This window comes from Thunnus albacares, chromosome 4, assembly GCF_914725855.1.
Source record: "Thunnus albacares chromosome 4, fThuAlb1.1, whole genome shotgun sequence".
Taxonomy (NCBI): Eukaryota; Metazoa; Chordata; class Actinopteri; order Scombriformes; family Scombridae; genus Thunnus; species Thunnus albacares.
The window spans coordinates 34,173,472-34,192,108 of NC_058109.1; the positions used below are offsets into that span (position 1 = coordinate 34,173,472).

General features: G+C 40.4%; 1 protein-coding gene across 1 annotated transcript in view; it reads right to left on the reverse strand.

The window, feature by feature from the left end:
- Positions 1-18,637, reverse strand: part of LOC122980788 (copine-9-like) — a 166,977-nt gene continuing 148,340 nt past the window's right edge. Inside the window, exons 18-21 of the mRNA XM_044349128.1 lie at positions 17,006-17,108; positions 15,637-15,694; positions 5,327-5,400; positions 1-2,894 (exon numbers count right to left, since the gene is read on the reverse strand). Coding sequence (XP_044205063.1) covers positions 2,667-2,894; positions 5,327-5,400; positions 15,637-15,694; positions 17,006-17,108 — 463 coding nt within the window. The 3' untranslated portion in view covers positions 1-2,666. The remainder of the gene's footprint in view (positions 2,895-5,326; positions 5,401-15,636; positions 15,695-17,005; positions 17,109-18,637) is intronic.

The following is an 18,637-nucleotide window of genomic DNA, read 5'->3' on the forward strand; positions in this document are numbered from 1 at the left end:
TGAGCCTTCAATAATATCTTTATTTTGTTCCTAAGCAAAAGCTAGAAAACATTGACAAACTCAAAAATAAATTCTGAACAACACAAATGGAGACAAAAATAACAGAGACACATTCAGAGTATCAGAGAGGAACAAAATGGAAGGAAGACTGGTCACAAAATATTCTGTACATCACTTTAGATGTATTTACATTTTACCTACATGTAGTCTGTAAGGAACACACTAGACTGGGGAGAAATACTGAGCAGTATGTTGTTTGTCAGTGTAGTTATCTAATACTGTACACACTGTATAGAAAGCTCAACATGCTTCATACAAAAATATCCAATAAGTTATGTGACTTTGGGTTGGTGTACTTGTTAATCATAACACGCACATGCATGCATGTTTTTAAACACTGTGATACAAATCTACCCTACTATTTATGTATCTCCTATATGTTTTGGATCATTATATTGGCAGTTCCTTCAAGTATACTGTACACAATAACAGTAGAAGTAGAAAGAACACTGCTGCACAGTACACAAGTTAACACGTAGGAATGTTGATTGAAGTCATTTTCAGATATGAATAAAGATACAGATAACTTTTCTGAACAAGTACAATCATTGGCAGCATATCAGCCAAATTAGCATGCAAAATAACACGGATATCTTGTGTTGTCATATAAAAACAGTCCTCCCTCGAACATACTTATAGGATTATGACAGAAATAAGGCCACATATCCATTTCCTTTCTGATACAATATGACACATGTTTAATAATCCAGACAAATCCTGATGAATCCATTCATTATGATTATTATAATTATTGGTTTTTGAAACCTTTCCAACTTTATGAAACTGGATTGAATTTGTGTTGCTGTCAGGCTGAAGCACTCCCCTTTAGAAACCGTTGTTTTCTAAACATAAAACAAGTGTCAGAGGTCAGAGATGCAAAGTTTGAACCAAATTGCACAGTATATGTTAGGATTGTACGTGAGAGAAAGAGAGCACAACAGGTTCCTAGTCAAGCACAAACTCACTTTTGCGTGAATCACTCGTGAACACAACAGAGTCAAAATAAATGAGATCGGGGGGGGGAAAGGATATGTCTGAGGGGGGAAAAAAATCATTGCAAATCAGCCTCTTTACACTGTATCTGATGAGTCCTGGCTGATAACCACAGGAAATATGCAGCTATATATCAAACTCCAGAACTGATGAGGGAAAACTGTGCATACATTTCAAAAAGAAATCAGCACATTACAACTCCCTGACAACAGCCTGAGAGACTTTGACAGAGAATAACATACCAAAACTTTACTCTCTCTTTCTCTGTGTCTTTTCCAGTAAAAAAATGAAGAAAAGTTAAAGTGACCCTTACGCTTTCACACATTCTCTGCTACATATGAACTATTCTGGCCTGCACAGTGACCAGCTCTATTCATTTTAAACAGGTACATGCTTCAGACAGCTCGAGAACGAGAGGCACCCACCTCATGAATGATTCATTCCAAATGATAGCCCCAGCACAGAGAGTTACAATTTAGAGGAAGAGGGGGACAGCAGAGCACACAGACATTGTTATGTTCAGCTTTGCAACCGGGGCTGAAATAATATGTACCTCCTGATATTGTTAAATTGTACAGTGTCTGTAGGAAGTGAAGGCGCTGGAGTGGAGGATATTTCAATATGTTCTCCATCCCGACCCAAATTTCAGAGCCTTGCATTTCCTGTTTTCGGGAGGTGCTTGCAAGCGCCTCCCTTCATGTCCAAGTGGGATTAGTAAAGACTCGCAGGCACTCCGTCTCTGAATGTTGACCTTGAAATGTAGAGTGTTCACCAGCCTTTATGAGAAAACATATTTGAATTTCATGTTCAGCACACAGTAATATACAGCATACATTTTCATGAAGCAATAAAAAAAGGACTGGTGTCCCTTGTCAGTCAGATGCCACGCCCTGGACAGGATTTCATTTCTGCTTCTCTATTTTCAGATCCCTGCGTTACTGTCGAACCTTTAAAATACCCTGAGAATAAACAAACAAGGAAAGGACATCAGCCTCAGTGCCGTCCTTCTTTAAACTGATAGAAATCAAATTGCCCAGCTACTTCAGGATATATTACTCTATTTCAGCAGACACTCTTTATCAACAGCAGGAACAGTGTCACAGAAACTGAAATGGGATGGAGGGAGCAACAGACTCGACTTCTGCATGAGAAGCTGTGGCAAAAAAAGTCCTTAGTGGCTTTAGTTAGTCATTCGAAATGTTAGAATTAATGACTGAAGAAAAAGTGGTAAACCACATATGAAGCCTTCGATTTAAATGCAGTTTGTGTGTCATTTCAGAGTGGTGTGTTATACCTGCAGAGGGTGCGTAGTGATAATTGCTGACAAAAGTCAGAGCCAGAAACATTAAAAGGATCCAAAGTGTATTTTTCTACACTTCCAGTCTGTTGGAGGAATCCTCACCATTAACACTTTTAAAGGAATGTATTTTCTTCTGGTGTCCCTTTTAGTTTACTGTGGAAACAATCTTTAAGTTTTCAAAATCCTGACTCGGTTCCTGTCAATCAACCCTGAAACCATGCAACACACACACACGTACACACACAGACACAAACACGCATCTTCCTTTGCTCAAATATGCGACTGCCGTACTGCACCAGTCGCTGCCCTCATTTCAGGCATGCACGTTGCGTTCCTTAAGGGCAGCAGTAGTGGTTGTGTTGGTGGTGCCCATTAAGGGGGAGTTGGAGGTGGCGGGCAGGGGGGGCCGAGGTTCGATCCCTCGGCTCTTCATAAAGGACAGAAGCTGGTCGGGGATCTCCGCCAGGACGTCCTTGGCCAGCCGCGCCATGCTCAATACCTGATTCCCTGATCGGTCTATGTAGTCCCGGAAAGGAACAAACTGGAGGGGAAGGTACAAAGAAAACTGGATTATGATGAGAACGTAGAGATTTGCATAAATTTGGCATTTATGAAACAGGTTTAGTTGTTGATATGCAGTAAGTAATAGCAGCAATGGCTTAATTGGAAATGAGTTCAGTTCAGCTTTTACACTTGCACAATCTACATCGCTGCATGTGTATAGATCACTGTATGGCGATCTACAGAAGGTGCTTAAGGCCACTGATATGCTTGCTTTTATCTAAGCTTCCACCTGTGCATCATGGGTACCTCACAAACCCTGTGTTCCTATGAGTGTTAGTTTTGCACATCATCAGAAATGAATGCTTTGCATCTGCAAGATACAATTCAGCGTATGACTGGTGTGGACAGTATCATAAAGTAAGATCAGTAGCAGACTTGGATCAACACAACAATGAAAGATTTGAAGAGATACTCATGGAGCTTGGCCACAACTACCCACATTTATATGATGACTCCACAGTCATACCTGCCAAAATGTTGATTTCATGCCTATGTTGTATGTTTCCCCTGCTGCTTTTTCTGTCCTGATCTCAATCTCAACAATATAATAACCTCTGAATATTTTGTTTCTGATTATGTTGCACAAAAGCAGAACTTCTCAAGGAGGATACTCCGGTGTCAGCCAGAGATGATTAACTTCTAACCTGCCCCCTAGTGGACATACTTTGTAATCCTCCAGGTATGCACAAAGTATGCAAGCAAATGTGTGAACAATGACGCTGGCGACGCAGCCATCGTCTACATGTACGTGTTATTAAAAAGCTGGTTTTTGTTCACATGGATGTTCGCCTTTCGAAGACCTTGGAGATCACAACGTTTCAGTGTGCGGACAGCCTTTCCTTTTTCTTTGGACAACTGAGTGGGGAATGGCACTGACATGAAGCTGCCTAGCAAGCTAGTTGGTCTAGTCACTGCAGTTTAGCCTGAGCAGAAACGATATAGATGTAAAGCCGGGTCATGCTGCTGAGAATCTGCTCTTTGCTTAGGTGAGGATTGGATTCAAGAACACTTTAAAATTGCGTTAGGTCAGAGAATGTTGTGGAAAGGTTTTCTGATTTGTGAGGCTATTGGAGCTAGATAAGTAGAGATGATGACATGACTACTGAGTGGGCCATGGCATTAAGATGAAACTGTCTATAAAGCCAGTGGGGCCAGCCACAGCAGTTCTGCTCTTTACTTGGTTGAGAGTAGGATTTAAAGGCAGCTTAAATGTATGTTCGGTCAGGGTTAGAGAAGGGTGTCACCTCTTAGAGGGCTCAGTAAATTTATGATATCACAGGTTAGGGTCTGACATAACTGATGGCCTGAGGCCAGTAAAAGTTTATGCAGGGCAAGTTGATTGGCCTATCAGAATCATGTATACAGTTTAGGACGAGGGGAGGACATTTCTCTTTGTTTGATAACGTTAAAAGTAAAGCTTTGCTGTCGGCTTCCCGACTCATTTTAAAAGAGAGTGAGTGGAGGAAGTGGCGGTAGAGAGAACAAAGCAGTGAATGAGAAAAATAAAAAGTTATTTTCTGATTGTTTCACAGCAGTTATGTTCAATAGAACAAATAAATAACCATCAAACACTCAACAGATGATTTACTGTGGAGATGCTCTTAGTTTGTGTTTGGTTTTCCTCCTCTGCATTTCTCCTTTTCATTCATTCATTACAGTTCAACTCCATGTCTGTAGCAGACAGGTGGCAGAAACAGACAGAAGGAGCTTGGAGTGAACACACGCACACAAACAAATGTCATCATGTTCTTTCTCTCACTGTTCTATCTCAACGAGAACATCCTGCAGGTCTCTCAGCATTGTCTCACTTCTTGACACTTTATCTCTTTATCTCTCTTTATTATCAAGGTCATCCACACTCACTGAAATGTTATTATCATAAATTCTCTTTTCTTCTTCATATAGACGCCATACTCTCTGGCTTTACAGAAAGAATGAAGAAACCTACATTTATACACCATTCATTTACTGATCCAATATCTACCTAATTTTATATTTGTGTGGATATTTGTGTAATATATCAACATTACATATCCATAACTAAAGAAAAACAACCAAATCTAAAGGTAACTTCACTGTTTTACATATTATGTACACAATGAATACATCACCAAAATTATGGAAAAAAGTTATTTTCATTTTTTGGCCGCAGGGCCAGTTAAAATACCAGTAAACCAGTAAAAATCTCATCTACTGGCCAAGTGGGCCAGTGGGGAAAAAATATAACACTAATTTAACATGAATACTGGGCTGTCTATAGCAATGTTCACCCAGCTTTTGGCACATTTTACCGTGTATTAATAACCATTAACAAAATCAACTCCATGCAGATTTTTAATGGTCACACTGATAAACATCAAATCTGTGACTAATGAGAATTAAAGAGCAAGGTGTATGTAGAATACATACCTGGACGATGTCTCTCTCAGCAAAGCGTCCCCTGGAGGACACTCTGACCTCATCCCCGTCCAGCTCCTCCATAGCTGCAGACAACAAACAACTGGACTAAAGTCTTGGTTGGAGACATGATTTACATCTTACATGTAATACTACATGAACAATTTAGATACACCATTACAGCATTTATTGGGCACTTACAGAGTGGATGTTCCTGCCTATAAAGTGATACTAAATAAATATACATTTAAAAACATTTTAAATGGTATTTTTGTGCATAGACAACTGACTATACTGACCTATATTGTATGTTATTGTAATCATCTAGCCATCTACCAGTCCACTGTTAGTTTGGTTCATATTCTATACCATCTATTTATCATTAGTGGAATTCATTATAAATCAACAACACAAAAACTTTATCTGTGTGGCTAAGTGGACTCACTTCCAGTGTAAACAAAATTAATTATGTCTCACAGGAAAACAGAGGAAACTTCAGCCACCATGACCATCCTCACTTATAGATGCTACAAGGTCTCCATTTTTATTATTGCACAAGGCTGAATTTGTGTCAGACCAAAGGGCCAAATGGGCTACATGTCCACGCAGCTTTTTAACAAAAAAAGTAATCAACATGAATAATAGACATTCCTCTTCATAGTCAAGCCTCTACACAATGTCCATGAAAAACAACATCGACAAAAAAAGACCGGAGAACATACAAGTACAGCTGCTTACAAGCCCACAGCAGTCCAACAAAAAGTTCAGACCAAAGACAGGCTTGTCGTCCTTCAGTACCACAGCTGTTCTCTGCTGCTCTCCAAGTGGAGGGAGACACAATAACTTATTCTCTAAACCAGTCTCATTAGTGCTTAAAAAGGCCACAGGAAGGAAGGGAAGATAAAGATCCTACAGGAGCAGCAAAACATCAGAGTTCTGCATCAGTCTTGTCAACAAAGCAAATCAGTACAGGACAATCTGTACAGGACAGGACAATCTGTGGCCTTCCCAAGAAGGACCATGTTCATATTTGAATGGAAAGGAAAAGGAAAAGGAAAAGGAAGGGAAGGGAAAGGAAGTGAAGGGAAGGGAAGGGAAGGGAAGGGAAGGGAAGGGAAGGGAAGGGAAGGGAAGGGAAGGACAGGACAGGACAGGACAGGACAGGACAGGACAGGAAAGGAAAGGAAAGTAAAGGAAAGGAAAAGAAATGACAGGGCAGGACAGGACAGGAAAGGAAAGCAAAGCAAAGGAAAGGATGCTTAGGAAGGGATGCTGATAGGAGACTGGTGAGGCTCCACATGGCACACAGAGATGACAGATGGTGGTTTGGAGCAGCAGGGGAAAAGAGGAGAAGTGGGGGAAAGAATAAATTGACATGCCTGTGTAAGAGAGGAGATGGTGAAAGAGGGGACAGAGGGAGATCAAAAGAGGCTGGACAGAGAAGAGGGGGGAAAGATATAGAATATAAAAAAAAATGGAGGGAGAAGGTGGTAAAAAAAAAAAGTGAAAAAATGTGATGAAGTGATGCTGGATTCAGGTGTCATGGATAAACCCTGACATGTGGGGGGAGTCCACTGAGACACAGGGCCTGATAGAAAACCTCCTGCTGCCCTGAATAACACATGGCAAGTGTGTGTGTTTGTGTGTGTGTAGACTCTCCACTATGCCTACACACTCACTCTCAGAGGCACTGATATGGAAATAACATTCAAACTTCTGGCTCTGATTCCCATTCCCACACTCACAAGTGTACAGTACAAACATCCATGGAAACCTACATCAGATGGTTTGGAGACGATATAGAGTGACTAAGGATGGTTAATGATAAAATGAGAAGAGAGAAGATGATATAGACAATGAACTGTATTGACTGATTTTTAATTATCAGCCTATAGTTCTCAGATTAATAGTGATAGTTTAGTATCATCAGCATTAACAAATGAGACCATGGTGGGGATGAGTGGTAGCCATTATGTAATAGGCGTACATTAAAACTGGACTGTCTCTTTGTATTAAACGGGCACTCCGATGACAGTTAACATTGCACTCCTATAACATTGTTATACTCCTGATGGACAAAAAGGATCAAAATTGGTGCAGCAGAACCACAGATATTTTTTTTCATTCCACACATTCTTCCTTCATGTCAAAACCTTGGTGCCTTCATTACCAACAATGCAACTCAGCCACTGACAGTTTGGCCGGATATTTGGGTGTGTTATGCTAGTAGCCGCTAATGTAGCATGAAGCTGCTAGCCTCCAGCAGAGATGAGGAGCTACAGACGTCTGCTAACCTCACTTCTTTCTAACTCCACACCCCAACTTTTTTTTTACTTTTCAAACTTTTTTCCGGGGTAGCTTTGGGTTGCGCCCGACACAGATAAGACTCACAGTGAGGTTGAACTCATGGGAAGATGTTCTGGGGTAAGCTGAAATAGGCTTATTTCGGTTAATCAAGATGGTGGTGAGTCTGTGTCCGTTGGGAAAAGGAAGATTATGTTATGCTTATGGCTTCAGAGACCTAGGAGCTGATTTACAGATTGTGTACACGTGACAAAATACTTTCTGTTTTTTCACTTAAGTCTCATAACACCACCACTGAAGTAGGCATTCTGTGTGTTCTATTTTCACTTTATTTATCTTATGCTATTAACATTATCAAATTTTCCATATTATGTACATTTATATGTTTTTATGTTCATTTCATATCTTTTTTATGTGAAGCATTTGGTGCCTGTAATTTCTTTTGTTGTAAAGCACTTTGAGCTACATTTTTTGTATGAAAGGTGCTATACAAATTAAGTTATTATTATTATTATCATTATTATTATTACTATTATTATTATTATTATTGTAGTCTTCAGCCCCAACTGATGCTGACTCAAGTGACATCACTTGAGGCCATTTATCAGAATTCACACAGCTCCCTCTGAAGACACAATATGTTTTACTGTGCTTTTTCATATAGTGAAATTTGATATATTGATAAAATATAATTATAAATTCAACAGTGAAAAGGTGGAAGATTACACAAAGGTGAAGTACACTGTAACAAGTCCCTGACAGAGGGGGGCCCACATGCATGAGCACAACCCAAAGGCAGAGGGAGCGTCTGTACAAGCTACAGACAAAGCACAACCAATCACTGCCCATTTGGAGTTAAGGCTGTCCCATTTGGATGTGCTATATAGGCTGCAGATACATCTGGATCTAGATCTCACAGATCCAGATGTAATGTAACTTGTGTAGACACCTGCAAAGGCTTCCAGTCTGAGATGGTCTGTTTACAGTTACACTCCAATACTAGACCTCTCACACTACAAGCTGCCTCATTATCAGCCTTCCTTATGTGTCAGGAAAAGTAGTTTTGGATTGATATGAAGAGTTTGTGGATCATCACATTAAAGGATAAGGTAATGCGGTTATTCTGTATCATTCTTATTATCATCAAATCCCATGAAAAGACCAGAAAAAGTCCTTTTATAAATACTTTCTGGTGTCTATAGCGCTCAGGTCCAAGCTCATTCATTCCTATTAAAGAAATTAATCTTTAAAAACAGGTCACAAATATACACATCCAGCTTTGAAAAAGGCTTGGTAATTTCCTAAAACAGCTGAGCACTGTAGTTTTTAGCAAATGACTATTTTCAGCAGCAGATAGTCCATATTTGCTGCTATATAATATTACTAGCTGTATCCAGTGATGTAATTTATTTATTTCAATAACATATTACTTGATTAAGAAAAAAATACCTCATTGGTAATTTAAATAAGCTTGAATAGATCATAGCACTGCTAAATCCCACAGAATAAACATGTGACATACTGTAAACATTAGAATATGTTTAGTGCTACATTTCATATTGATACATTGATATTAACTTGTGTCTGCAGATACATGCTGTCAGAAGAAGTGTCTTGATGTTATTCACACATCTAATACTTTTCACTCTTATAGTTCTAAGTAATACATCTGTGTGCTGTAATTTGATGTTGTCTGATGTTTAATATTCCTCAGTTCAACTACTTACCTTCCCCACAGGGCTCAACAAAAGTTAATCTCATCTTCTGTTATCTTTCAACATTTTCTGAATGAAAGCTACACATACTCAAACACATTTTCTACCATTTTTGCACATTATCCTAAAATATATGTGAAATGTATTTTTAACAGCATGGGCTTGAGGGAGCAGAGAAAATAGAAGATGCGACGGGGGATGAAACAAGTAAAACAGAATGGGTTATAATAAATTTTGATTTCAAAAGGCTGATCCCCACATGGCGCTCACTGAGGGGCTTGGCTCTGACTGGGGGTGACTGATGTGAAGAGGTCTACTCAACCAGGAAGCAGACCTGGGCGTAACAGTGACTGAATACATTTCAAATCACAAGAGGAACGCTTGATTTATCCTCTTCTGTATGCAATGTGTCTGCTTTTGAAGCTTTTCAAGCATCACAGAGGGTAAATCAGGCACACATCAACAAGTTCTGTATCAAATATGGACTTGAATGACAGAATCTGCAAAATGTTTTGTTGAGCCCAGACTGGCACTGATGGAAGGCGGGTAAAAGGAACATCAAAGATGATTCAACAAACACAGCAGTGAAGCTTGTCACTTTTATTTCCCTTTTGATTCAAGTGAACTTCTTTCTACACAGAATTCAGTGGATCATTTGGTTACTGAGGTGGATGAATCTATAAATAAGTTCACCACACATGTACCATCTTGTTCTCTAACTCTCTACTCTCCATTCTCTGCCTCTCCCCGTCATCCTCTTTCAGCTCCATCGTCAGCTCTCTAATTTCTTTTTCTCTGTCAAACACAAGCATTCACCCCTGACCCTCAGCCTCAGCTCTGCGCACTGAATAATAGGTCCCAGCGAGGCCTCTCCATTCACTCAGCTAGAATCATTTCCTGCTTTACCACTCTTCATCTGTAATTTAATTCAAATCATTTTGCTAATTAGCTTCCAGAAAGACACCTATGCATTCCAGCACTTAGCACACGATGAAGAGTCTCTCTTTTCATTTAGCTGCTCACTGTAGGAGAAAAACTTGTCTCAGCATGCACAGATCAAACTGCCCTGCTAGGAGGATCCAGAGATCAGAGATCCAGATCCAGACATCAGTTCCTATGAAACAATCTTCTTTTAGCCTCCTTATTGGGGTTGGATTCAGTAGCAAGAAATTGATGAATACAGTAAAATAAATGTTTGGGGCAGGTGGCTAAATCCTACACATTGCACCTGTAAATAGGTGCAAAAGAGGATTGAGTTGTATGAATTTAATTCAGGGTAGAACATTGATTACAGCATCAGGAATGTAATAAAATAGCAGAATAAAATAAAATATGCTTTTTATGTTTTATGTAAAGCACTTTGAATTGCTTTGTTGTTGAAATGTGCTATACAAATAAACTTGCCTTGCCATGAGAACATAAATGTCTGCACCAAATTCCATGGTAATCCACAGTTGTGGAGATGAAACCCACAAATGTGAGCCTCACGGTGGCATCAAAGCCATTAGAGGTCAGGTACACATATTCAGCTGTGTGAAGAAGTCAGGGAATCACCAGTCATTAGGATTTATTCTCTAAGCACCACAAATTTTCATGGAAGTTCATACAGTAGATATTTCACTCAAAGCCAAACATCAACCTCATGGTACAAAGTCAGTAGGCTTCATCCTAAAGAGATCATATAAACTTCCTAGAAATCCATTCAAAAGTTGGCTGGTGGTTAATTACACATTCTTCTTGCAGCAATGTTCTCTGTTCTCTACACGTTGGCAGTTGGGTGTAAAGGTCGGAAAACACAGAAGATACTGTCTGGGGCTTTGGGGAAATACAAAAACATCCATAAAGCCACAGCTGAAGCCACAAATGAACACAGTTTGGCAAATTATCATCAAAATGAGGATGGAAAACACGCATTTTGTCTGTCTGCACAATTCAGACACATCTAAAAGTATTTTATAACAAACCTCTCAACTTTGTACAACAGGTTGTCCTGACCCTGCAAATCTGCTGTGTGAAATAAATCAGTTTCATTGAAAGTTTAAATGTCATGGGAATCATTAAACACCATCATGTGGGAATCAATATTCTTTTCACATCAGGTTATTTCTCTGCCACAGACACTGTTCAGCGCAGGAAATCTGAAAGTCTCTTTCTGGAGCAGCGCATCCTTTGCAAATGTGATTTTTCGCTTTTAACGACAAACAGTACTTCTGATTACTGTGAAAGAGGGCATGTTAAAATATTTGTTCTATATAAAGCTAAAAAGGAGCAAGCCAGACTTTCTCTTCAAAAAGCAATGCCTTTCATGTCACCATGGAAACTGATTTAGTAAATAGGTTTGAGTATCAGATAGACACAGTATGTGCACGCATTTTCATTTTACTTGCTTGTATAGGATTCCCAAGTAAGTAAAGCAGATGTTGTCCATTAAGACTAAAATCATCTTTGCTGTGTTGTAATTCCAAAAGAGAAAAGGTAACATTAAAGGATAATTCTGCTTTAAAACAACTTTGGTCTTATTTTCATAATTTTATCATCATTTCTATTGCTTATGATAACACTGTAGTGACTAAAGTAATTGCAGAGATTATCATTATTTGTAGGTAACAACCAAACCTTAACGCACCTGAAATGGTGGTAATAATCCTTCATTAAGTTATTACAAGTTACATAATACAAGTCTATGGACGTCCATTCAGTTCCATTGTATTTACAATAGCACAAACTCCATTCAAATGTCAATGTTCTCACCATTGAACACTTCAATCAACTGTTATTAAGCTATTAGTTATTAAAATATTGCTTGTACAAGGAAAAAATCCTTATAAAATTACAAAATGTATCATGAGTTCTCTTTAAAGTCCAACTTAAATTAATTAGCATGTTTGTTTGTTTTTTCCTGCTACAGCATACGTATCAGATCTGTAAACCACTTTCTCCTAGAGAAAAAAACAGAAACCAAAAGGGAGAAATTCATATTTGATATTTTTTGTTTTTTGCATTAATTTGACAGTCCACTGTTAGTTTTCCTTCTACATGGATTGAGACCTTATTTCGACACAGCAAATCAAATCTTGCATCGTTCTTTATGGTGTAACACCAGCACTCTGATACCTGCCATCTGTCATCAATCAAACACATTCACCAACACACCCCTCCAGCTACTGTCAATCAAACAAACACACTGACACACCCCTCCAGCTACCGTCAATCAAACATACACACTGACACGCCTCTCCAGCTACCATCAATCAAACATACACACTGACACGCCTCTCCAGCTACCATCAATCAAACATACACACTGACACGCCTCTCCAGCTACCGTCAATCAAACACACACCGACACGCCCCTCCAGTTACTGTCAATCAAACATACACACTGACACGCCCCTCCAGTTACTGTCAATCAAACATACACACTGACACGCCTCTCCAGTTACTGTCAATCAAACATACACACTGACACGCCTCTCCAGTTACTGTCAATCAAACATACACACTGACACGCCTCTCCAGTTACTGTCAATCAAACATACACACTGACACGCCTCTCCAGTTACCATCAATCAAACACACACCGACACGCCTCTCCAGCTACCGTCAATCAAACATACACACTGACACAACCCTCCAGTTACTGTCAATCAAACATACACACTGACACGCCCCTCTAGCTACCGTCAATCAAACACACACCGACACGCCCCTCCAGTTACTGTCAATCAAACATACACACTGACACGCCTCTCCAGTTACTGTCAATCAAACATACACACTGACACGCCTCTCCAGTTACCATCAATCAAACACACACCGACACGCCCCTCCAGTTACTGTCAATCAAACATACACACTGACACGCCTCTCCAGCTACCGTCAATCAAACATACACACTGACACGCCCCTCCAGTTACCGTCAATCAAACATACACACTGACACGCCCCTCCAGCTACTGTCAATCAAACATACACACTGACACGCCCCTCCAGCTACTGTCAATCAAACATACACACTGACACGCCCCTCCAGCTACTGTCAATCAAATACACACCGACACACCCCTCCAGCTACTGTCAATCAAACATACACACTGACACGCCCCTCCAGCTACTGTCGATCAAATATACACACAGACACGCCCCTCCAGCTACTGTCAATCAAACACACAACAACACACCCCTCCAGCTACTGTCAATCAAACACACAACACACCCCTCCAGTTACTGTCAATCAAACATACACACTGACACGCCCCTCCAGCTACTGTCAATCAAACATACACACTGACACGCCCCTCCAGCTACCGTCAATCAAACATACACACTGACACGCCCCTCCAGCTACCGTCAATCAAACATACACACTGACACGCCTCTCCAGCTACCGTCAATCAAACATACACACTGACACGCCCCTCCAGCTACCGTCAATCAAACATACACACTGACACGCCCCTCCAGCTACTGTCAATCAAACACACACATGACACACCCCTCCAGCTGCTGTCAATCAAACACACACACTGACACACCTCTCCAGCTACCGTCAATCAAACACACAACAACACGCCCCTCCAGCTACCGTCAATCAAACACACAACAACACGCCCTTCCAGCTACCATCAATCAAACATACACACTGACACGCCCCTCCAGTTACTGTCAATCAAACATACACACTGACACACCTCTCCAGCTACTGTCAATCAAACACACAACAACACACCTCTCCAGCTACCGTCAATCAAACATACACACTGACACACCTCTCCAGCTACCGTCAATCAAACATACACACTGACACGCCCCTCCAGCTACCGTCAATCAAACATACACACTGACACGCCCCTCCAGCTACTGTCAATCAAATACACACCGACACACCTTTCCAGCTACTGTCAATCAAACACACAACAACACACCCCTCCAGCTACTGTCAATCAAACACACAACAACACGCCTCTCCAGCTACCGTCAATCAAACATACACACTGACACGCCCCTCCAGCTACCGTCAATCAAACATACACACTGACACGCCCCTCCAGCTACCGTCAATCAAACATACACACTGACACGCCCCTCCAGCTACTGTCAATCAAATACACACCGACACACCTTTCCAGCTACTGTCAATCAAACACACAACAACACACCCCTCCAGCTACCGTCAATCAAACATACACACTGACACACCCCTCCAGCTACTGTCAATCAAACACACAACAACACACCCCTCCAGCTACTGTCAATCAAACACACAACAACACACCCCTCCAGTTACTGTCAATCAAACATACACACTGACACGCCCCTCCAGCTACTGTCAATCAAATACACAACAACACACCCCTCCAGTTACTGTCAATCAAACATACACACTGACACGCCCCTCCAGCTACTGTCAATCAAACACACACACGACACACCCCTCCAGCTGCTGTCAATCAAACACACACACTGACACACCTCTCCAGCTACTGTCAATGAAACACACAACAACACGCCCCTCCAGCTACCATCAATCAAACATACACACCGACACGCCCCTCCAGCTACTGTCAATCAAACACACACACCGACACGCCCCTCCAGCTACCGTCAATCAAACACACACACCGACACGCAACTCTAGCTACTGTCAATCAAACACACACATTGACACGCCACTCCAGCTACTGTCAAGCAAACACACACACCAACATGCCTTTCTAGCTGTCGTCAATCAAACACACACACTGACGCGCCCCTTCAGCCGTCTAAGACAAAAAGGAGCACTTCTGATATATCCTCATTTTCTTCTTGAGTAATAAAAAACTATGAGCAAGACATTAAAAAACATTGACAAAGAAACAACTTACTGTGGTTTCCATTTGGATTTTAATTTTCTGATATGACTTTAATGTAATCTGGACTGTTCAAGCTGGTACCTATTTGCTATTCAGTAATTACAGGTTGGGTTTTCCACTGAGATGTTTTTCTATTTTGCATTACTGTGACTGACATTTTCAGTCTCTTCTGACTTATGTTACAGGCATGTAAGTGGGAGTGGGTGAGCAGGATAAATAGAGGATTTACATATGTATGCCATGGAAGCTTCGAGAGGCATTAAATGGGCTGAAATTTACAATCTTCCTGTATATATAAATCATTTTCACAACGGAGCATCATGGATGACAACAAAGAAACTGCTTCTCTCCTCGACTGCATTTACTGAACAGATGACATGCCTGAAATGTATACCTCAGCTCTAACCTGACCAACATGACCACGTGCACGAGCACACACACGCACACTTACCATCAAATTCAGCAGGGCCCACTCCTACTATGATGATGGACATGGGCAGGGCTGCTGCCTGTGGAGAGAGGAGGGGTGTGAGGCAGGCTACTATTCCCCTACTCAAAAGCACATACTGTGCATAACATGTATGATCATACTGTATGTATACATGCCAGAGTATATTTGGCTCCAATTAGAATAAAATGCATTTAAACCGTTTCCAAAGAGTCCATAGTTCAATGCCCTCCTTTCAATTGTTTATTGCTTATTTTTATTCTTACTGTAATTGTTATTCTTTATTGCACACTAGCTTTCTAGCACAGCCCTTAAGAGTATGTCACCTTGCATTTCACTGCAGATACTGAATATGCATGTGACAAATGAAACCTCTGAATCTTTGTTATTGTAATCCACTGTCTGCTTTCATAGTCTAGTCATAGTGTCATAGGTGTTTGCAGCCGTCGAAGAAATATATACAGGTATGAGTGGGTGAAACTCTATGAGCATGACTGAACGCATCCAATCAGACTGTAAAGAAGTGGAAAACAAGCTCACCTCTTCTATCAACCATGAATCTTATTCTCTGCTCATACATCAGTGTGGCATCTTATCTCTCCTGTTGTCTGACAATGCACACACAAATTTTCTGCCTATGCAGGCATAGATTTAGTTCTGACAAGGCACAAACTGATACCACAATTAACCTGGATCTGATCCAAGACCACCACCTCTTATATGTGGACTCAGGTGTGGTTTCTTGGATCATATCTAGGTTTGGAAAAAGCACTCATATACCAAATTTTTTGGTGAACCTCTCTCCTGATTCAGACGTTTTACTCAGCGTAGTTTGCTGTGTACTGAATTGACCAGAGATTTCCTGTCAATCCTTTGCTCTTCAACTGATAGTTTAAAGCAGCAGTGTTGAGGTTTTTTTTGCTTTTTGCCATTTGGAGGCAGCATAACAAATTGTAAACACAACATTGACATATTATCACCTTATAAAGCTGTCATGGCTAACATGTTAGCAAACAGTTGCCTGTTTACAGATCCAACAGACACAGAGCAATATTAGCATTCATGTGGAGTCATTAAAACATATATGGAGGGGATCTTTAAGGATAACCATAAAAGGTTCCATCTGCAAGAGGAAATTTCTATCTACTAGTTGCCATACTAAAATTTTGTTTGGGCAAATAAATTGAAATCTGGGGTTGGGAGAGTCCTCTGTCATAGCCCTGCAATGTTTAGCATAAAAATGTTACTTAATGTAGCTTTCTATAACTGTTCTTTTTTTTATTAAAGTTTACAACTTAAGTTCATGCGATTTCAGTTCCTGTGGTTTCCATACACATAATTTAGTTTTGTGTGCAGTGTTGTGGATACTCACATTGACCACAGCCTCTTTGGTCTGAGCCATGTCTGAGATGACGCCGTCTGTGATCATCAGCAGCACAAAGTACTGGGAGCCGTCAGTCACCTCTTCAGCACATCTAACATTATAACACACACAAAGACACAAACACATACACACAGGGGTTAAGTTAACTGATCTTGTGTGTGTAACCAAGAGGTTTAGAGTAAAGCTGCCAGTATAAAACCACTGACCAGCGTCTGAAATCCTGTGTGTTCAAAATAAGAAATGGAACAGACGAAAAAGTGGGAGGTAAGGTAAATAGTGATGAGACATTTTATATTTTAAGGGAGTCAATGTCGCATTGGTTCACTGTGGATCAACCTCTGCAATGAGGAATGTGTGCATGTTGATTGGTGAACACAGTACTGAATGATACTGCATTATGTTGCTGCCAAGTTTTGCCAGGTTCAACTTTACTGACTTCTGTGTCAGCACCCCTGCAGAAACAATGCAGTACCATCAAAAAGAACGGGCTGCCTTTGATCACGCAGTACTCTTGTCGGTCTGAGCACAATGTTACTGTACCTATGTTTAAAGGGAGCTTTTTTCCTTCTTTGAATCATACCTTGCAATGGTTCTTTACTCTGAAGATGTTAACTACTAATTCACAAATGAGTTATCATTCAGATCAGCTTGAGCATGCTCTGCAGGTAATTGTACAACCACCAGATATATGGGGATATTATTGTAGCTAAATTATTTTCAAATTTGTGTGGAGAGTTGTGTAACTGTATCTCAATCCGTGGGTGCATAATCAGATTTGTGAATGTGTAAAAGTATCTCTAAATGTGTACTGAGATTTGTGAATGTGTACAGGAATCTGCAAATGTGTACGTAATCCGATTTGTAAACGTGTAAAAAAAAATCTCCAAATCTGTAACCAGATATTAATGGCTGAAAAGTAGTAAAAAAGCATTTTGCTCCAAAAGCTGGAAATACAGACAAGTCATCAGTTACAACTCAGACATGCCTCTCAATTGGCTGTCTTTATACACATGATTTTTGCACATTTACAAATCGGATTACATACACACGGATTCCCGAGTACACATGTGCAGATTTCTGTACACATCCACAAATCTTGCAAAGTACGCATTTAGATATACTTTTACACATTCACAAATCTGATTACACACACACAGATTGAGATACAGTTGCACAACTCTCCACATACATTTGCAAATACTTTAAATACAATAATATAGTATAATATAGTACTCTGATAGTTCTCTGCAGGTTGTTCAGTATATGGATAGTGATGTACACTAAATAGCCAATGCATGCAATGAGTCCTTCCCTGCCAGCACAGTCTTCTTATAAAATAGTCCACATAAAACAGTGTTGTATAATAGAGTGTTTTTGTTCTGCACTGGATGGTGTGTGTGTGTGCGTGTGTGTTTTGCAGGTAATGCTAGAATCCCAGCAGGGAGAAGGAAGACCTGCTGTCTGACTCACTGTTTGATTGGCTCACACTCTCAGTCTGGCCTGAGGGTGAGAGGAGGCAAAATGGCAAATTGTCTCTCTCTCTGTCTATCTGACTTCCTGTCTGCTGGAATCCTCTCCGTCTGTCCTCCTGCCTGTCTCAATGTCCATCCCTCTTGTTTT